This window comes from Metopolophium dirhodum, chromosome 1 (genome assembly GCF_019925205.1).
Source record: "Metopolophium dirhodum isolate CAU chromosome 1, ASM1992520v1, whole genome shotgun sequence".
Taxonomy (NCBI): domain Eukaryota; kingdom Metazoa; phylum Arthropoda; class Insecta; order Hemiptera; family Aphididae; genus Metopolophium; species Metopolophium dirhodum.
This window is the reverse complement of record NC_083560.1, coordinates 92,519,791-92,543,269: the sequence shown is the minus strand read 5'-3', so window position 1 is coordinate 92,543,269 and position 23,479 is coordinate 92,519,791. Positions and strand designations below refer to the sequence as shown.

The 23,479-nt window shown below is 24.9% G+C and overlaps 2 protein-coding genes and 1 pseudogene across 3 annotated transcripts; 1 reads left to right on the top strand and 2 right to left on the bottom strand.

Annotated features, from left to right (window-relative positions):
• Window positions 1–1,810: 1,810 nt before the first annotated feature.
• Window positions 1,811–4,221, bottom strand: LOC132940566 (dynein light chain roadblock-type 2-like). The gene is made up of 3 exons (XM_061008300.1): window positions 4,131–4,221; window positions 3,722–3,889; window positions 1,811–1,933 (listed from the first exon to the last, which is right to left on the bottom strand). The coding sequence occupies exons 1-3, from the start codon at window positions 4,219–4,221 to the stop codon at window positions 1,857–1,859; spliced, it is 336 nt and encodes a 111-aa protein (XP_060864283.1). The 3' UTR covers window positions 1,811–1,856.
• A 5,081-nt stretch (window positions 4,222–9,302) lies between these two features.
• Window positions 9,303–16,733, bottom strand: LOC132934772 (dynein light chain roadblock-type 2-like). 2 transcript variants are annotated; one of them, XM_061001113.1, is made up of 4 exons: window positions 16,482–16,733; window positions 16,239–16,339; window positions 15,963–16,130; window positions 9,303–9,966 (listed from the first exon to the last, which is right to left on the bottom strand). In XM_061001113.1, the coding sequence occupies exons 2-4, from the start codon at window positions 16,318–16,320 to the stop codon at window positions 9,914–9,916; spliced, it is 303 nt and encodes a 100-aa protein (XP_060857096.1). In that variant the 5' UTR covers window positions 16,321–16,339; window positions 16,482–16,733; the 3' UTR covers window positions 9,303–9,913. The 2 variants fall into 2 exon arrangements, with proteins under 2 accessions (XP_060857096.1, XP_060857095.1); XM_061001112.1 differs by having other exon boundaries at window positions 16,239–16,328; window positions 16,482–16,704.
• A 446-nt stretch (window positions 16,734–17,179) lies between these two features.
• LOC132945704 (uncharacterized) lies at window positions 17,180–21,532 on the top strand (annotated as a pseudogene).
• Window positions 21,533–23,479: the final 1,947 nt, after the last annotated feature.

Genomic DNA, 23,479 nt, shown 5'->3' with positions numbered 1-23,479 from the left:
AAACTTTAAAGAAATATTAATAATAATTTAAAATGGCATAGACTATAGAGTATAGATGTTGGCGGGAAAATCCAAAAGCGTTGACGGGCCTGGGTTTGGGCATCCTTGCTTTAAGAGGATGTTAGCGCACTATTTGTTTTCTCTCTCTGGCCCACGCGCAACATATACAAAACACGTTAATGCAGAATCTTTTTTTCTATGTTTTTAAGTTATCTTAGAGTAAAATCACCCATTACAAAAAAGATGGAGAATAATATTTTTGAGGGAATGACATACCGATTTTATATTTTATTGTTATTTGACTTTGTATTCGACTTTCAAAATAAACAAAAAATGTTGTAAATTTAAATTATGTTTAAATTGTGTTGGTACAATATTTTGACAAATCGATATGCATTCCCTTAAAAATATTACTCTCTATCTTTTTTTGTAATAGGTAATTTTACTCTGAGATTACTTAAAAACATAGAAAAAATGATTTTTCGTAAATGCGTTTTGTCTATGTTGCGCGTGGGCCAGAGAGAGAAAACAAATACTGCGCTGACATCCTCTTATAAGCGGAAGTCGTAGAATGCTGAAACTAACCATTATGACTAGTAACGATTAATGTTAAAACTGTGAGGGTTGACCGTCAAGGAGTCGTAAGATTTCTACGAATAAATTTTTTTGTCTTATTAAAATATAAAAAACAATCTGTAGGTACATTTTTTAGTACATTAGGTAATGTAATTTGGACGGATAATATATAAAGAAACATAATATTAAAAGATATTTTAGAGGATACAATTGTACGAGAAATGTTTGTTATATAATATTGCTACCTATTATTATTATTTTTCGATTGAAAAAATAAACACTGGTGGAAACATTTAAGACTAAACGAGTTCTTCAAAAGTGCTTTTTTACTAAACGGTTGATATAGCAACATAATATTTGTCTCCAATGCATAGTCCATCGATTTGAATTTTAAACTGTTGACACAAATTGTATAGTTTATTATATTTATGCAATGAAATATGAATAGATACCTACATTAGACATACATATTATAATAAATGTCCGTTCTTAATATAGGTGCAATTATTCATATAATTTGTGGTGTTACTTTCTATATAACAACGTATCATTATTAGATTAAGGTAGCCGGTAGGTACATATTAATTATTATTATGTTCTCTGTATAAATAGTATTAGGTATCGTGCACGTCATTATTATAACCTAAGGTGATGTATATTTGTAAATCAAACTGCAATTTGTATATCTGCAGTCTGGGTCATATAGGTACTGTTCATAAATAAATAATAATAAACTACCAGAAGCAATGGCACATCGCAGTACCTATATAATATAACACCTATATCTACTATATTATCCATTGATGAGTGGCTCGACTGCAGTGGTATTTGTATTAAATTTGTTGTCGGCATCTCGTGTATATCGTACATACATATACTAAGCCATGACACAACAGTACAACACGCAAGGCAATGCAAATATTCATGAACAAAGTACAAAGTAGGCCAGTTTATAAGGTATGTAGGTATACCTACTCAAAAGTGGAAGAGTGCTTAATGGTACTAATGGGAAAATAATATATGACAAACTAGTTTTATAAGAATAAAGAACGAAAAAAATGATATGTCACTAAGATAAATAGAAAAGAAAACTATGTAATAAATATAAGCCATTAGCCAACCTTTTTAAAAACTGCCATGCTATCATAAAATTAAAAATCAATAGGTACTTAATAATTTTATACGTGTCTTACGTATAGTATAGCCAAATAGATACAACATAACTAATTTATAATTACATAATAACATTTTTGTTTTATTCCAAGCAATATAAAAATGCATTATAAAGAGTTTACTAAGCTTTTCATAATAGATTTATGATTTTGTTTCTGAAGAACGATAATTACGAAATCTTTACCTGAAAAAAAAAAAGATTTAAAAATATAATTTAATTTATCTAATTGGTAATTAATTAATGTTTTTATTTTAGGTACCTATAAGATTTTAAATATTAATTAACTATCTAAATTCAAATTTGTTTTATAGTTATTTTATAGTTATTAAAGTTATGTGTACTAATTGATTTTTCAGTTATCTATATAAACTTGTAGAAGATAGTATTGAGTATTGACATATTATATATATATTATAGAATATAGGTACATTCTACATACATAATTTAATAATAATAACACTAATCTACACACAGTCGATATTAAGGGGATTCGATACCGTGATTTTCTGTTTTTGTCTAACACACGCGCGACATAGTATTTTAGACGTGTTTTTTGCCAAACATTCCAACTGATCTATTGAAGCGATAAGAATTCTGAAAACAGATTTGAATTCGTCGTCAAGTCTACTTGAAATCGACTTTCCCACATTTTTGATATTATCCCCCAAATTCCAGAAAACGTCATATTAAAAAAGAGTATTTAAACATTTTTGTATTTCAATTTTTGGAGAAGCTAAAATCAAACAATCAAAATTGTGAGAAAGTCGATTTCAAGTAGACTTGACAACGAATTCAAATCTTTTTTCAGAATTCTCATCACTTCATTAGATCAATTGATATGTTTGGCAAAGAATCCGTCAAAAATCCTATGTCGCGCATGTGTTAGACAAAAACAGAAAATCACGGTATGGAATCCCTTTAAAATATTATTTTACTTCATCCAGAATCAGTTTTTTTAAGTAACTATAAAGCAACAATAATCAAATAACAAATGTTAAAATATTTTCAAAATGTAAACAATCCTTAACGATAAAATAATGATTGATGATATAGATTACACTAAAATAATTGTGTACGGGTGTCGGGTAGTCATAGATACCTACAACATAATAACTATGAGCCATTCGGGTACCTATTTATAATAATACGTTAATACTGTTTGTTAATATAGGGAGGATTATCTGATAATGCTCAAAAACTATTACTGCTTCGTCAACGTCAGATAGTACATAATATATGTCTTTAAAAAACAGATTATGAAGGATCCACCAGTCATACTTCAGGATATTTGACGTATCACCAGTGAATCTTTTATTAAACAAATTGCGATTTTGTGGGTGTTACAAAATTTAGATCAATGGGTCTATAAAACAAAATAAACAAGTAATAAAAGTCTCTCGAGCATTTGATGCCAAGACTCAACTTTATCTTTTAGTAAAAAGTTTGTCAATTACCTTGGACCCAATTTCTAAAATGCCTATTTTTATAAAACAAATAGTTTTTGAAAAATTGTTATGTTAAAAAAACAATTGTTAAAACTGGCTAATAGAATTTATCTGAATTTTAGTTATAAGTACATTTTATGTAATTCTAATTTTTTTTTTTGTATGATATTATTATGTATTTTAGATTTATATAATTATATTTTAAAATCACATTTATTTTTGTTGTAGTTTTCATATTTTTATAATTATTCTCTGTTTCTGTAATTATATATCTTTGCCACAAGCTTGTGCTTTAAGAAGATACATATCTCAAATATAATATAATGTAATGTATTTTTGTTCTAAGCTTAAAATGTTGTATGAAAAAAAAAAGAACAACAACAATTGTAACGAATGGAAAAAAAAAAATGTTTGATTGAAATATGATATAGATAAGTAAATAGGTATGCATGTATACATTTCAAAACAATAAATATAGTAGTCAAAATATTATTTGGGTAAAAAAATATTTCAAAATAAAATTTACCAGGTGCCACCAGCACCTCTCGTCTTTTAGAACCCATTCGTAAAACAGTTAACTCGTTTGACGGATCCAAATTTCTAACAAACCCCTTTGCGTTGTCAGCCAACTTCATTATCATTTCAGCGTGGCTAACAGATGATCTGTTGTCTAATGTTGATGTTATGAGATCACCTATAACAATCGTATCAAACATAATATTATGATAAATTATAAAAAAATACAGAGCCCGAGTTAAGGACGAAAGATTGAATGTCACAAGCACTACCTAACTGGCTAACTAGTACCTAACTACAAGACTTGAAAGTTGAATAAGTAATGATAAGTTAATAAATCCGCAATCACAACAATTAGGTACCTACTACCTGTTAACCTACCTATAACAACCATAATAAGACACTGTTCGAATACACACCATTATTGTTTACCACAATAACACCGACAACACCGTTTTGGGATTGGATGCGTTTCAAAGTTTCTTCGAATTCATGTTGAATATTATTCATTTTCTAGTTTAAATTCTATAATTATTATTGTTCAAACTTTAAAAAGAGTCGATATGTAATTTAATAAGTATTACTGTCATACAAAACGTAACAATTGAATAAATTGGAAATATTAGTGAAATTATACAAGTCGTTTCCATGATTACATAATATTATAATATTATCTACACCTACGATAATAACATAGGTAATAATATTATATTATTATTTTTAGCGTAATTTTTAAGTAATTTTTAATTTGTATAGGCAATTATTTTGAATCAAACTGCTTTGATTTCGGACTTGTTCTTGTATGAGTAGTGAAATATCATTGAAATGTATTAATATCATTACAAAATAAAATACTTAACAGATATGTATACAAACAACAACATGGAATTTTTTTCAACACTAATATTTTATAAGGGCATCCAGTTGACAAACAAAAGTAGTATAATATTTTCGACCAAAAATCCATGACATAACTGAGGAATGAAAAACTTAAGTTTAACGGATTTTAATTTTGAAAACCGATTATGATTGATTAACAATTCTACTAGTTTTTAATAGAGATGATTATAAATATTTCAAAAATTGTTGTGTCGTGATAATGTGATAGTAAATATTAATAAATAAAAAACGCTATCCATTAATATCAAAGCTGAAAAAATAAATATTCAAAACCGTCACTATTATATTATAAATTAAAAACCTAACAATCTTAATAATCAATCAAAATTAAAATCTCTCAAACAAAATTCTTAGTTTTATCTGGCTATTTGGTAAATTACCTGCAGTATTCTTCAATCGAAAATAGTTGATTACAGTTTTAATCTTGACAAGAATAAATATTAATGTAACTCCATACCAAATTAATTTATATACATGCAATTTTCACTGGATTGTTTATTTTCGCGTTTTCTATACATGATAACATTTTAATAAAACTTTATTTTTTGGATAAAAAACTTGAACATTTAATTCAAGGCTCCTACTATATTGTTACAATGACATTTGGAAAAATATTAAAAATGCTTGGTCACAGTTTTTTTGTATAAACATTTAAAGTTAAAATCTTTATAAAATACGGAAAAATCACAAAAATATTTATTTTTAATAATAATTTATAAACATTTTTCTTTTTAAATCTAAGATTTTAAAATGTAATACAAGATTCCTCATAAGTTTGTTTACCTTTATCAAAAACAAAAATGTCTACATGCAAGTCAAATTAAATTTTTATGAGCGTTTGAAGTTTATATTTTTACAAGATTGAATGAAGCGATTTTGTTATTTTTTTTGTAACTGTTGATACATGAAAATTTCTATGAATAAAAATTTCACTTTTCAATAAAGATAAAACTTTTCGAAATAATGAGTGTAGATATTTAAAAGGTTATACTGTATGATGTATGTAAAAGACTTTTACAATTTTATGTTCATATTTAATCTGTTTAGTTTTTATGACATACAGCACTATTTTGTTACTTAAATAAAAACTTTAAATACCTACCTACTTACAATTTTAAGATATAGAAATAAATAATAATAATTTTATTAATGACTGCCACTTTAAGTAAAAAAAATTTTAAGTTAACCTACCCAAATATTATTTTATTTTATAGGTACTACCATTTTAGGTGAGTACTTTAATTTTTATATTATTTTTTGGAACTTATTTAGATATACAATAAAAAAAAAAAAAAAAATATTGCTGCGTAATTTGTTTTATAATTATTTAAAATCAAAATGGTAATTTTTTTTAAAAAAACATGGTTTTTACGTGCATATATTATACTTCTGAACATTTATTCATTTTTTTATGTATTAATGTATATTTTTAAGAACATACATATTTCGTGATTTTTAGTAGATAATATCAATTCGAGCCCAGCTATAATTACCATGAACGTTCTTAATAGACATATCAAGAATGTCATTTAATGTAAAAAGAAACCAGGCTGTATAGACGTATAGTATAGGTGTCGGTGTATCTTGTCTATTAGTACCAAGTCAGTGTAATTAGTCTAATTATGTATATTGTGTTAAATTTAAACCTAATGATAAATAATTGAATTCGTAAAACGATTCTGAGCGAAGACGGTCTTTCAGCAATCAGCGTATATATTAGATATCAAGTATAGTATATTCATAATGCTATTACAATTTAAAGTAATTTATTTTACTACTTATTAGTAATACAGTAAGTTGAATTAATTTTTGACGAAAACATTCCATTTGAAAATGTTCTTAATAAGTAATAACTAATAAGTATAGGTAGGTACCGTAGGGCCAATACGTTAAAAGTTACAAATCACTACGAAAAATATTTTACTAACTTTTTTTAACCTAACTAAAATCGTTATTCTTCGTTTTAACTTATTTCGTCAACATTTAAACGTTAAATAAGTATTTATAGAAAAACTGTGTTTATATATTTTTAAGATTTTTCAGATTTAGTTTCAGTACAAACTACTCACGAGAAATAAGTTTTTGTTCAATAAATTGTTAAGCCTTAGCTATGAAAATTGAACATTTTATACATTTTTGACCACAAAATTATGCATCATAAATATTTTTAAATAGCCATAATAACAACTTATATATTATTAAGTTTTCAAGTTTCTTAACCTAACAAATTTTTTTTTTAATATGAAAAGAAAAAAAAAATGTTGAGTATTCTGTGTATAGAAAATGTTAAAATATATAAATATTAGGTGAAAAATTCAAGTACCTATCTCTATGATTATTAGTTTTTGAAACACTTTTGTATTTTAAATTTGAATGTGGTTTTACGTTAACTTTCTAATTTAATTTATAGAAAAAAAGATTCTCATGAAGAATCTAGTACAACATTTTCAAGCACAATTTATTAAAATTAAAAATGTTATGCATTTTTAACTATAAAATAATTTGAACTTTTACGATTATAAACAAAATTGTATGTGTATTTTCAATGGTTTTTAATTATTAAATATAAAGAAAATTAATTTATTATCTGTTTAAAAAAATCCCAATAGTTATAATATGTAAATATTTTATGAACATTTCATTATTTCAACTACCTATCTATGGCAAAATACATGTTAAATAATTAAAATGTCAAACAGATGTGAAATTAAAAATACAAATATTTAAAAATATGTTAAATAGCTAAATAGGCCACTGCTATTATAATTTATAATAATGTATTCGTTTCAAAATTGTTCAACCATTTTAGATTCTGAGTGAAGCGATGAATGTATTGATTTAACAATGATGTGTGTTTTTTGTGTCTGTCATCACCTTTTAGGACAGTAAAAGTGCTTGGATTTTCTTCAACAGAAACTTTTCTGATAAGAAAGTGAATCTAGTTGGTACTTTGAAGGGTCAAAAGTTAAAATTTCCCAGTAGTTTATTTTCAGTTTCTATTTTTTTTAGTTTTTTTTTCTATGGATGTCAATAAAACTTTATTTGTTGGGTAAAAAAGCTTGAAAATTTAATACAAGACTCCTACTATTTTGTTACTATGATATTTGAAAAATATTAAAAATCCTTTGTCACAGATTTTATTTATAAGCATTTAAAGTTCAAATCTTGACAAAATACTGAAAAATCGCGAAAATTAGCAAATTATTTTGAGTTGAGAATTCATAAAAATTTTTCTTTTCAAATCTTAGATTTGAAAATGTAATACAAGATTATCCATAAGTTTGTCTACTTTTATCAAAAAAAAAAATGTCAACAAGAAAGTCAAATTAAATTTTTATGAGCGTTTCAAATTCATATTTTTACAACATTTGATATTCACTCGATTTCTCGTGTAACGATTTTCTTAATTTGTTGTAATTAAAAAACGTATGACTGTAGATACTTGAAAATTTCACTGAATGTTTATATTAGCATTTTCTATACACGATAAAATTTTGAAAATAATTTGATTCTTTTTGAGCTGTTAATGGACATTGTCAGTTATCAATATTTTTAGTTTTTTTTTTCTATAAATATCAATAAAATTTTATTTGTTGGGTAAAAATGCGTGAAAATTTAATGCAAGGCTCCTGATATATTGTAACAATAGCAGTTGAAAAATATTAAAAATACATAGGCACAATTTTTTTTATATGCATTCAAAGTTCACATTTTGACAAAATTTATCAAATTCATAATTTAATAATTATTTTTTAGTTAAAAATTTATAAAATGTTCAACATTTATAGTTAAGGATTGAAAATTGAAAACAAGGCTCCACGTAAATAGGTTATATTATATAAATTACTTTATTCACAATAATATCATCAATTATACTTGGTAATATCATAGGCTGACTGACCGTTTTCGCTCAGAATCGTTTTTCTTATACAATGATAATATATCATTGAATTCAAATTTAACATCATCCATTATAGTGACCCACTTGTAACCTACTGTACAGCAGAGCGACATCCACTAACCCACCTTTTTAAGTTTCATAACATAAACGATCTATAGTTACACATGTACTATTATACTTGAAATATTAAAAATAAATAAGTTTTAAATAAAAGTTTTTTTAATCATACAATTATAAAATAATTAGTTATTAATATAAATTATTTAAGAAACAATAATTTATTAGTCTGAACTTATTGTTATTGTTCGCCATGCCACTGATCATAATATTGTGACCAGACCTCTTTATCTCAATATGTGCTCAAAACCAAAATAAAAAAAATCAAATATTGTAAAAAGACTAAAATAATTTACAAGTAAATCTTTCTTAGTCTTAACTATTCCGTTAATGCATGTTGTTTATTATACTTGACTACAAATTACGAAAGTTACAAACAATTTTAAGAGCAGATCTACTGAGTTTTTGTACATATTACTGTATAAGCTAAATATAGTTTACTGTTAAACGAACAAAATTACTGTTTTAATGTAAAAATATAATAACGCTTTGTTTTTGGTTGTATTTTTTGCTCTTATTGCAATAATATTTTGCTTATTATTTTAAGTATCATAAAGTATCTAATGGTCTTGAATCAATGTCACTAGGCCACCTAGTCCACTATAAAATATATTAAATGCATAAAATAAATGTATAAACAACATGATACCCAAAATAAGCAAAATACTTGAAATATTAAAAAACATTTTTAATAATACAAAATATGAATAAAGAAACAACATACAGTGTCTTTGTGTCCTACTGCCCTGTGTTAAAAGGATGCAAAACCGCAAAACATACAACATATACAATTTTCGGTTAGTAGGCTTGTTCTATCATAGTGAGGCTTACCTATTAGTTATCAGCTAACTTAAAGACAAGAATATTATCTGTTATCTGCGTTTTAATGTCGGTTGTATACGATATATTAATTTATTAACAAAGATAGGAAATTTAAGGAATTTTTAAATTGCAATAATTTACTATAGGTACTCATACTAACTATTGACAATCATTCTTAAATATTGAAATATCGTAAACAACCGACGTCCAAACATAGATAATGTTTAATTAAAAACGATTATATATCTGGATTCATAAAAACAAATAAATAGCTTTAGAAGAAAATATAAAATTAAAATCTTGTTGTATGCATTATATAAAATTATAAAAATCAATATTTAATATGTACAATATTATTTGTAATTAACTAATAATTATTTACAAATTTCTATTTTTGGATGTTATTTAGATTTCAATTGAAGTGCATTTTATGATTTGCTATAATATTTAAAAATTGTTCTCTTATGACTGTGCTTCTGTTGGGTTTTGAATAACGATCATAATGAAATCTTTATCTGAAAAAATAAATTATAAATACATTAATATCAATTTAGCTCATAATAAAATTATGCACCTAAAACACTATTAAATTGTATTAAATGTTATAAATATTTTTGCTATATACTATATATGTTACTAGTTTACATACATACTAAAATATTAACTTAACATGTATTATACAATAATACAAGCTAAAAGTAAAAAAAATTCCTAATAGTTTTCAAAAGCGTAGGTAAAAACAAAATAAAAATAAAAAACAGAAATTTTTACGCAAAATCAGTTTTTGACAAAATCGATTTTGGTTTTTGGTATAACCCTAAAACAAATTACCATAGATACATAAAATTGTCACTGGTTATTTATATTAGCATTTTCTATACACAATAAAATGTTCAAAATATTTTAACTGTTTACGGACATTTTCAGTTTCCAGTTTTTTTTATCTAGCTGGTCAATAAAATTTTTTTTGTTGGCTAAAAAGGCTTGAAAAATTAATACAAGGCATCTAATATATTGTTACAATGGCATTTGAAAAATATTAAAAATCCTTAGTCACAATTTTTTTTATAAGCATTTTAAGCTTAAATCTTGACAAAATACGGAAAAATCATGAAAATAAGCAAATTATTTTGAGTTAAGACTTCACAAAAATTTTTCTTTTTAAATTAAGATTTTAAAATCTAATATAAGATTCCTCATAAGAGTGCCTACCTTTATCAAAGAAAAAATGTCTACAAGTAAATCAAATTAAATTTTTATGAGTGTTTAAAGTTCATATTTTTACAACATTATAATTGTTATTATTATATTATTCACTAGATATCTCATGTATAAATTTTGTTATTTTGTTGTAATTCAAAAATGAATTGAAATGTATTTAAATGTTTATATTTTCATTTTCTATACACCATACAATTTAAAACAAGGTTCTACTTAAATAGATTATAATATATAAATTACTTTATTCATAATAATATCTGACCGTCTTTGCTTACAATTGTTTTTTCTTTTACAATGATTTTAGATTTTTATGTCATTGAATTTTAATTTAACACAATTCATTACGGTGACCCACTTGTAAGCTACTATTGGCCCTCTTGGGGGTCCTCCAAAAATTTTTTTAGGGTCGCCAATTCATGTGAAAACAAAAATTGTTTCACTTATAGTATATATATATATATATATTGGATAGTCTGATAGATAGTTGATAAAAAGGTAAAATTTATTTATAATACAATTCAAGGCTAATATTTCTTATTACAGATAAGATAACAATATAATCGATTAAGCGATGTTCTGAGTATTTTATAGGTGTTTCATCAGTTGTACGTCTTACACCAGCTGATAAAGTAAATTGTGTGATTATTTTATTATAAGTTATAAACTTTGTACATATTGTACATTTAATTTTAAAAAAGGTGGGTAAGAGGATGTCGATCTGCTGTACAGTAGGTTAAAGTGAGTCACTGTAATGGATGGTATAAAATTTGAATTCAATGATATAATATCTTTGTATAAAAAAAACGATTCTGAGCGAAAACGGTTAGGTTAGGTCAGCCTATGATATTACCAAGTATAATTGATGATATTATTGTGAATAAAGTAATTTATATAATATAACCTATTTACGTGGAGCCTTGTTTTCAATTTTCAATCCTTAACTATAAATGTTGAACATTTTATAAATTTTTAACTAAAAAAATAATTATTAAATTATAAATTTGATAAATTTTGTCAAAATGTGAATTTAAAATGCTTATAAAAAAAAATTGTGACTGTATTTTTAATATTTTTCAACTGCTATTGTAACAATATATCAGGAGCCTTGCATTAAATTTTCACGCTTTTTTACCCAACAAATAAAATTTTATTGATATTTAAAGAAAAAAAAAACTAAGAAAATTGAGAACTGGCAATGTCCATTAACATCTCAAAAAGAGTCAAATTATTTTCAAAATTTTATTGTGTATAGGAAATGCCAATAAAAACATTCAGTAAAATTTTCAAGTATCTACAGTCATTCGTTTTTTAATTACAATAAAATAAGAACATTGTTACATGAGAAATCGAGTAAATATCAAATGTTGTAAAAATATGAATTTCACACGCTCATAAAAATGTAATTAGACTTTGTTGTAGACATTTTTATTTTTGATAAAGGTAGACAAACTTATGAGGAATCTTGTATTACTTTTTCAAATTTCAGATTTAAAAAGAAAAATTTTTATGAATTTTAACTCAAAATAATTTGTTAATTTTCGTGATTTTTCCGCATTTTGTCAAGATTTGAACTTTAAATGCTTATAAATAAAAATTGTGACAAAGAATTATTAATATTTTTTAAATATCATTGTAACAACATAGTAGGAGCCTTGTATTAAATTTTGAAGCTTTTTTACCCAAAAAATAAAGTTTTATTGACATCCATAGAAAAAAATACTAATAAAATTGGAAACTGAAAATGTTCCTAAACAGTTCAAAACAAATCAAAATATTTTTAAAATTTTATCGTGTATAGAAAATGTAAATATAAATAACCAGCGAAAATTTCATGTACATACGTCCATTTGTTTTAGTGTTACACCAAAAACTAAAATAGATTTTCTCGAAAACAAATTTTGCGTAAAATTTCCAGTTTTTCCTTAATTTTTCTTTTGTTTTTTACGGCACTTTTGTAAACTATTGAGAATTTCTTATTTTTGACTCCCCAAAGTACTAACTAGATTCACTTTCCTATCAGAAAAGATACTGTTGAAGAAAATCCAAGCATTTTTACTGTCCTAATAGGTGATGACAGACACATAAATAAAAATAAAAAATAAAAAACACACATCATTGTAAAATCAATACATTCATCATTTCACTCAGAATCTAAAAAACCCTTGGGTGATTATTTTGAAAATAATTAATGGTTAATAAATCTTGCTTATCTTTCAGATATATTTTCTATCTCAACGACCTAAATTTGAGTTTACAAGGGTCATATACTAATATTTTTACATCAAACAATAAAAGCATTTCTCAACAAAATCAAACTTTGGGATAAAAGAGTAGAAAAGCTTACGTTCGATATGTTCCATCTTTTTTTTATATGGTGAAAGAAAAAATAATGAATGAAAATGAAATAAATAAAATGCAAAATGTTATTATAAATTCATTTACTAAAACTAAAAAAAAAAAATATTTCTTAAATATTTTGATCCAACGAAAAGACATTTGCTCAAACAATTTATGGGTTATTAATCCATTTATTAAATCAGTAAAAAATAAATTATCATCATTAAATGAAGAAAAATTAATTTAGTTGTATTCAGACAAAGGGTTGGAACAGATTTTTAATTGTAATAAAAACATAAGTACATTTTGGATCAAAATTCAAAATAAGTATCTTGCATTAACAGAAGAAGCTTTGAAAAAGTTAATTCCTTTTTCAACGACATACTTATGCGAAGCAGGATTTTCTATGATGACTACAATTAAAACTAAATTGAGAAATCGGGTGGATATATCGCCAACAATGAGAATCAGTCAAACCAAATCTATTAAGCCAAGGATTGACAAAATTATTTCAAATCAACAACAGTAAAAGAGTCATTAAATTAAAACAATATTCAAATGTGCGTAATTTAAAATTTTTTATTTGAATTAATTAACACCAATTGGCTTTTAAAATATATCTTTTTTTGTAAAATGTATACACAAATAAATACCATAATAACAGTTTGTAAAATTTTTAATGCTTTATTACAAAAGGGTCGTTAGACATCTTGATGACATTATAGGAGGTCGAGAACTCAAAAAGGTTGAGACCCGCTACTTTAAATGTTAAATGATTGTTTATTTTATCATTTTTTTAACGATGCTATAATTTCAAAATATTAGCTCGTTTTGAACTAATTATTCTCATTAGAAATGTTCAATATTTAATAGTTTTTTTCCATGAATACAGATAAAATGTTTTTGGTTGGGTCAAAAAACTTGATAATTTAATACAAGGTTCCTCATAAGTTTTTAGAAAAACAGTTAAAATATTTTAATGATACATAAGCAAGAATTTTTTTATAAGTATTTAAAGTTAAAATTTTAACAAAATTCATCAAAATCTTGAAAAATTGTTAGTTATTTTGTAGGTAGATAAAAAGTTATGAAATGTTAAAATATTTTTAAGGTAAGGATTGAACATTTAGAATGAGGTTTCTTATAAGTAGTTTATACTTTAATCAAAAAATAAATAAACACAGTTTTAATTTCAAATTCAAAGTTCATCTGTTATTTCATGTTTTTTAAAAAGAGTGAGTGGCTTTTTTAGATTATAGATTTAAAACGTGCATTGTTAAATAATGTTTTTAAAACAGGTCTCGCATTTGAAGAAAAAAAAAATTTGTTTCATGTTATTAGATTCTGAGCGGAGCGAGAAAGCTACTGGTTTTACAATGGTGTTTATTTATTTTTTATCCTGTATACAAAATTTCTATCAGAAAGATTTCAACATATAGTTAACATTAGTGAATAGGAACAAGATCGAACTTTAAAGAGGTCTTTTTCGATTTTCTCAATAGCTATTTAATACCGCAGAAAAAACTATCGACATATTACGAAAAACCCCTAAAAATGGGATTTCAATTTCTAACGCTTTGTTTATTACCATGTATAGCAACAAATAAAAAATTTATTAATAACAATATAAAAAATCCAAACTGACGAACCGTCTCCGCTCAGAATCGTTTTTCTTATACAATGATATTATATCATTGAATTCAAGTTTAATACAATCCATTATACATTGACCCACTTGTAACCTACTGTACAGCAAAGCAACGTACACTTACGCGCTTTATATTTACAATTAAAACATAAAACCATTTTTTCTTTTATCATTATATAAAATTAAAACTTTTTTAGCATTATACAAATGTTATGTTTATTGTTAATTAGAATTTATATGTTATTTTGCTTAAGATTTAATACCTGTTAATTTAAAAAAATAATAACTAATGCAAGGATTACATTGGCCCGGATACGGAATACAAAATAAATTCTGAGGTTTTTTGTTAAGACAAAAATAAATCGCATGAAATAAATATTTCTACAAACCAATATAAATTTTTAAATTTTTTTTTGTTTGATGATATTCTATAAATTATGTTTTGCGTTTGGTTTTGTTTAATAATATAATATTATATATTTTGTTAATTGTTATGTTTTGTTTTGTGGCATTTAAATATGTTTCTTTATTGTATTCAGTTATAGTTACAATTAATATCTATTCCCCCCTATGAAAAAAAAAAAAAAATTATAACTACGCCACTAAAAATATTCCATTAATAAACAAATGTATTTACAACAGTCCTTATATAGATAATAACAATGTGCGACCACCGGCATCCATCGAAATGCTTTATCAGTCAACATCTTGTGTGCCATTTAAAATATAAAAGATCATATGAAAATGAGTTTCTTTTTAAATAGAGTTATGAGACATTTTACAACTCTTATACAGTTATACATTATCATACCAATTAAAGATTAATTACTAAAGGAATATTCTATTTCATAGAATATGCAGAAAAGAATCCATAGTAAGGGAATTCACATTCTGTAAAGATTAAAGATGTGTACCTACATATTTACAATCCATTCATTTTCAATTTTTTGTTATATTAAATAAAAAAATATTATCATATTATTCTCATAATATATTATTGGTATTTCATTGATGATAGTTATACTATTAAAACACCAATAGGGCATAAAAATACACTATCATTTAATATCAATTATTTAATCAAATATGGAATTATACAATAAATGGTTTAAATCTAGTTTAGCACCCATACAATTTTTTAATTCTTTTTCCGAAAACCTATGTATTAAAACGAGTTAAGAATGATGGTATAAAAGTTAATTGGCAATACATGAATGAAATATAAAATATTAAAATATTAAAATATTAAAATAAAATATGTTTAATTATTGATTTAATAGAAGAAATACATTTGATGAAATTTACCTGGTGCCACCATTATCTCATGTTTTTTAGTACGCATCCTCAAGAACATCAAATCGTTAGACGGATCCAAATCTCTCACAACACTCCTAGCTTTATCAGCTAACTGTTGTATCAATCCAGCGTATTGGACCGAAGTTGAATTGTCCAAAGTTGACTTAATAGGAATACCTAAAAAAACATTATTATTAAACCTATACTTATTTAACGTTTAAAGAAATATATATAATATAGGTATTACAAGTATAATAGGTGTAGAAATTGTAGAAGAATACGAACCTTCGTTATTTACTACAATTGTACCGATGACTCCACGGTGAGATTGAATGCGTTTCAAAGTATCTTCAACTTCGCTAGCCATTTTTATTTCTGAAAGAAACCTGTGTGTAATTATTGATCAAACAACAACAAAATCGTCGAAATGGTTACTAGTATTATAAACTAAGTATTAAAATAATATCAACAATTGGGAATAGATAATCTATTGATATAATAAATAAAAATATAGTATTCGTCACGTACAGAATAGGTATTCCAATGTTTATAATATGATGCAATAAAATATAGGAACGCCAAAGCGCAAAGTAAAACTGTATAGGTAATACTATAATATTATGTTTCACTTTTTAAAAAGGGAGTTTTCGCTTTGTTTGTCGAAAAAATAAATGATAGACAACTACTACAGTAAACAGAAGCCCGAATACTGATAAGATAAATATAATGTATGTTGTTATCTATTTCTGAGTATTTCGATCATAATATGTGTATATTATTCGATTGTATAGGGTTTCGATACAGCTGATTACAGACTTCCACAGGGCCATCACTCGCGACTAGCTTATGAATTGATAAAGACGACAGACATTTCAATATTTGAGAAAAATTTAAAACTTCGAAACCACATAATTTGTTGAACTTTACAAATATACAAGTCGTTTACAATGAAATATGAATGCGTTCGTCATGCACTCATCTTTACTTTTAATCCATACGCTGAATGTGTACGCTCGAACCGTTCGTTTTGATGTTAGTGATATTAAATGTTATCACCAGGAGTTTTATAGTTTTTCAACTTTTTTAATTTGTTTTAATATTTTAAAACTGATAAACAAGAGTATGGAGTACCTACTACGAGAGTTTATGGGCGAAACGCGAGTCATATTAGTTTTGCGACTAGTTGGAGATTGAGATATCATATTTTCTTCCTCACTGAAGTGACAATGATGCCATATTTTAGAAGTACCTATCCAGGTTATAGATTAAGATAAAGGTACGTTTGATAAACGAAAATTCAAATCACTGTAAGATTTCAATCATGTCAATAAATAAGAACTATATTCAACATGTTCTGGTTTTTCAATCAAATGTATTCACCAAATGAATAACAAAAGTTTTTCATCTTATATAAGGAAATAAAACTGATAGGTAATTATCAATTTTTCAATGTTGAAATAAGACTTAATCAATAAATAAAACACGGAATACGTTTTAGATTAAACATTTTTTAACATAGGTAAAGTTGATCTTCATAGTAATTTTCAATAGGTATATATTTTGGCAAAATGTTGATAGTTAATTAATATTTTGGAGTTTTAAAACCAAATTAATATATAATATATAATGAATTATATTTATCACACTAAATGACAGCAAAATAATAATAATAATAGTTTATTTTGCAACAATAACCATAATCACTAACCATACAATATTTTTAATATATACAAATAATTACGATATTGAATCATTACCAATAAGCAGAGCTTATGATAGGAGAGCAAGTTCTTAAAAATAAAACTTTAAGTATAAGCAATAACAAATGATACCAAATAAAACAGTATTAAGCGAATTAACATTACTAGACATACATTAATAACATTGAACATTTAATGGTGTACATAAAGAGAATATATAGAATAAAAAGTGTCAAGTTAGTAGAAACTGAAGTTAATCAAATTTTAATATAGATAATCAGAGTGATAAAAGAGTTATACCACTAGAAAAATAAATTGAAATTGAAATAATAATTTGTTTAATCAATTTTCAGATTTGTACTACATATTGAGTTTCAAGATGGAGCATTTTGTATGGTCACAAGATGTACATTTTCACCAGATTAACTGCAAAAGAAAAATACACAAACTCCGTTCATTAAAGCTTATGTATAACATCTACTTCTTTCACCTGATTTAAATTTGAATGGTATATTATAAATATATGTAATATATTAAATAAGTGTAATGCATTGTTTAGTAAGCCACTGCATACATTTTTCATAAATATACTGTTTTATACAATTAATAATAACTTATTACTTATTATATAAATAGAATAAAAAGTTAAATTTAAAATGTTCATTTAAATCATTATTGTTGTGACTTTTATAACTGCATTCTACAATAAATGATTCAATATATTCGTCCGACGCTTATTGATAAAACTTAAAAGTATAAAATCAACTGAGTTAAACACTTGCTCATCATAAATTAAAAGCTTTTCAAAATATTTATTAAGGTGGAATCAATAAACGTTATAGTATATGATTATATAACCTTCTTTTTATAACACAATGAAGTTACATGCAATAATAGAAATTGAATATTAAATGGAAATTGAAATATTAATTTGTTTAATCAATTTTCAGATTTGTACTACATATTGTGTTTCAAGATGGAGCATATTGTGTGGACACAATATGTACATTTTCACCAGATTAACTTCAAAATAAAAATACACAAAATCCGTTCATTAAAGCTTATGTATAACATCTACTTCTTTCACCTGATTTAAATTTGAATGGTATATTATAAATATATGTAATATATTTAATAAGGGTAATGCATTGTTTAGTAAACCACTACATACATTTTTCATAAATTTTTGTTTTATACAATTAATAATAACTTATTACTAATAAAATAGAAATTTGAATAGTATATTATAAATATATGTAATATATTAAATAAGTGTAATGCATTGTTTAGTAAACCACTGCATACATTTTTCATAAATATACTGTTTTATACAATTAATAATAACTTATTACTTATTATATAAATAGAATAAAAAGTTAAATTTAAAATGTTCATTTAAATCATTATTATTGTGACTTTTATAACTGCATTCTACAATAAATGATTCAATATATTCGTCCGACGTTTATTGATAAAACTTAAAAGTATAAAATCCACTGAGTTAAATACTTCCTCATCATAAATTAAAAGCTTTTCAAAATATTTATTAATTTATTAAGGTGGAATCAATAAACATTATAATATATGATTAGATAACCTTCTTTTTATAACACAATGAATTTACTTGCAATAATAGAAATTGAATATTAAATGGAAATTGAAATATTAATTTGTTTAACCAATTTTCAGATTTGTACTACATATTGGGTTTTGAGATGAAGAATTTTGCATGGTCAAAGATGTACATTGTCACCGGATTAACTTCAATGGAAAAATACACATACTCCGTACATAATAGTCTATGTATAACATCTACTTCTTTCACCTGATTTAAATTTGAATGGTATATCATTAATACAAATAATATTATACTTTATAAGTGTAATGCATTGTCTAGTAAACCACTACATATATTTTTCATAAATATATTGTTTTATACAGAAAATAAATACAAGAATCTTTTCTCTGTAATTAGTAAAGTATACTACAAATGTCTACATTCATGCTAAAATAGTTCTAAATCATTATTATTCTGATTTGTAACTGCAATGTAATTATATGAAATATCATTTAATAGTGTATTGCTTTGTTCACCACACTATTTAAATCATTTTTTATTAATTTTTTACATTTAATTATTATATGTTAGTATTATTATAAATATAAATTATTATAATAATTAATAGATATATAATTGCATTGTACAATAGACTATTCCAACTTTTTCTATAGTAGTATAAAATTATCATTTGATTTTAAATATGTGTTATAATGGTAGGCAAGGTTTACTTTGTCTATCATACATTTAAAGCGTCACAAAATATTTATTAATTTATTTATGTTTGATCAATACACTATACTATATATGTTTATATAACTCCTTATATACTATGTACACATTGATATTTCCTCTTGAGTTAAAAACAAATCATATTTTAAATGTACATATAAATTACCTATTTTACATTAATATGGATATTTTTATTATTGTGTATTCTAATGAATGTTTTTTCTGAATTTATAACAAGAATATTATAATAGAATTCAAAAAATTTATTTATTTAAACAATGTGCAATTGATGCAATTGAAATGGTGTACTTGATTATATTATTTTAGGTTTTTTCTTTTGGCAGTACCTATTGTATTTATGAAAGTATAAAATAGCCCGCCAACTATAAATGGTTAAACCACCCTCATTTAGAATATAAGTTTAAATTTGTTTAAATATATATTTTTACATTTAACAATATTATTCTTAATACCGATTATAAGAATTATAAAATCAAATATGTCTTACTCTTTCATATAATGAATTGTAAACTTTACTTTTTAAAATGACAACATTTCTTTTACAAACGCATTTTTATTTATTAAAATTTATTTACTTTTATATTCAAAATTATATATTATATCATTTAAAAATGTATGTTTTAACTCATTGGTTTATGATAATTTAGTGTTTTTGTGATTCCTTTATTTGTGTATTGTGCACAATAAATTACTTATTCGTCAATAAATAACTAATTATATAATTGACAATCAACATTCTTTCTTAGTTGTTGTCTACAAAATTTCAAACATATATTTTCTTTTTTTTATTTAAAATTCCCCAACTTTATGTTTTTCAATTGGTTTAACTTCTGGAGGCAGATATTGAGCTGTTTCAAAGCCATTAGATGATAAGTAATTATATTTTTCTTTACAGCGATTGTTACTTCTTAACTTAGTTTTAGTACAGACTGTTATATTTATTGCAATTTTTAATGTTCCATTGTTCTGTATTAGATGCATCTATATCTAGCGTAAAATCCATATACTGACAAAGTAAGTTTAATAATAACACTTATCATAACATTCCAATTTTAACCCATAGAAATGTTATAACATGAACCAGTTTCAATTTTAACACCTCACATCAATGCATTTTTAAACTTAAAATAACTGTACATAATTAATACTTTTTATGTACCTATATTAACATAAAAATGCACGGGAATTTCTTTTGAAAGATACAAATAAATATTTAAAACATAAAAAAAAGCTTATTCATTTTATGAATACAAAATCAATTTATTTATGACCTCTGTTAAAATGTTACAAAATATATAAAATTAAAGCCATAGGGTAATTTTACTTTTAGTCAAATTATAAATTTTTAATTATCTGAAATATCTTTTAATTTTTAATTTTTTTGATTAAGCTATAAGTAACCATCAACATTTTTATTCATTGGTTGGCTATGTCAGCGATAACTATCTCAATACACATCTATTTTCATGAACATATTTCGGATAATCTAATTATTCTGAAGTAGTGGAATGTTTAGGCTTGATGTAATTTTCATTTTTATGACAAGACCAGTCGTTTTTATAAGCACACTCCAAATGTCCCAGCGTTGGCACACATACTTTTATCCCACAGCAAATAGTTTTGTTTGTCGGATGAAAACACATGTGACAAGGCTGTGGCAAATGACCCTTGGTCAGTTTGAAGTATGCATATAAAAACGATTATTATTGGTGTATAATTCCTACAAGGAACAGAATAATTACAATTTCTAATATATGCACATGAAAACAGTTGTGTTTAGAACAAATTATCATAATCACAATTGTCTGATGTAACTATGTAAGTGAATAAAATGAGTGCGTGAGTAATATTGTCATCATAATTCACAATTGTTGATTGTGTTCCATCTGAATAATGTTGGTTATCATTTTAACTCTGTAAACAAAATAATAAATATATTATTTGGAATACAGTGTTAAATTCGATAATGAATCTAGTTTTAGTGCGGAACAAGCTGAAGACAATAAGAAAATTATGACGGTAAAAGCCAATATTGTATTGTTGACCGTGACACGGAAATACATGACAGTAAACTGGACTTGCTCGGTTTTTATTTGCAGTGGAATTCAGTGAAATGTAATCTATAGCCTTGGTCCAGTGTCCAGACCTGGTCGATTTTAAAACAACTACCCTGATCCGAACCTTATAGATCATTTTATTATACATATTATATTATGATATGCTGTATAATATGATCTATAAGGTTTGGATCAGGGTAGATGTTATACAATATGATCTAATAACTAATATGAAATGACTATTGGTTATAAATAATAATATGATTAAGTGTAGTGTGTACGTCCTAATACTAAATACGTACAAAGTTCGGTGTCTGGCTGTCTGTATAATGTACTAAATAGTAATAATAACTAATGATGTAACTAATTGGTCCATTTTTACACAATTTTGATATTTATTTTTAATAGATAAATGTGAGTTTTAAAAAATATGAGCAAACATTTTGAAAAATCCTTCTTCAATGGGTCTTAATCATTAAACGAAACTACCTACTGACAATTTGACTCGTAGCTTTGGCGGCTCCGGCTAGGCTTGATAGTGAATCAACCAGGCAGTCGGGACGAGTTCTTTTATAAAAAGATTATAAAATCAGTGGTATTGCTCGTTATTGTAATAAAAAGTAAAAACCATATATTATAAATGTATTTATTTGCCATGGATAAGATACCAAGTGTGATACAGGATACAGGACTTGGAATTTTGACGACTGTATATTACATTTATATTGCAATTACATGTTAGTTATACAGAAGGATGAACAGTGACGGATTTAAGAAGGGCCTGCCCCCCTCCATTAGCCTAGCATCTAGGTTAATAAATTAGGCCGTTTTTAAATATCTGTCGTATAACTTGGAAAACGACGATGGCCCGCCACCAAAAATAATTTCTAGATCCACCATTGAGGATGAACTAATATAGTAATATTGCCAAAAATAAATCGCTTATAAAGTCCAACAATATCAAGTCAAGTACCTATCTTCCGAATGCGTTCGGTAGATCAGTGTGAATATAATATAACAGTAAAATGGTGTTACCAGTGTATTTATCATATAATGGTGATCAAGACGAATTATAACGGAAGTTCCCAACAATATTGTAATCTGTTGATAAGTTTATACAAATGTCTAATACCACGAATTAAGATAATATACATATTTAAAGTATATTACACAACAAATATTGACAATTTGAGGCGAAAGTAGGTCGCTGTAGATTAGGTACCTACACATTATATCGTATATAATATAATATAATACAGTGCTACGGTTACTTACTGAAGTCAACAGAGTAAAGTTATCACGTAAAACCATTTATTCTTTTAATCTATTCTGTTTAAAGACATAAAAATAACAATTATAATTTTATTTATTGCGCGTCTTCGTCTGAGATGGATATTTTATTTTTTTCGTTTTTACAGCCAGACCGTCCTTTGTTTTATCTATATGAATAGAATTTAA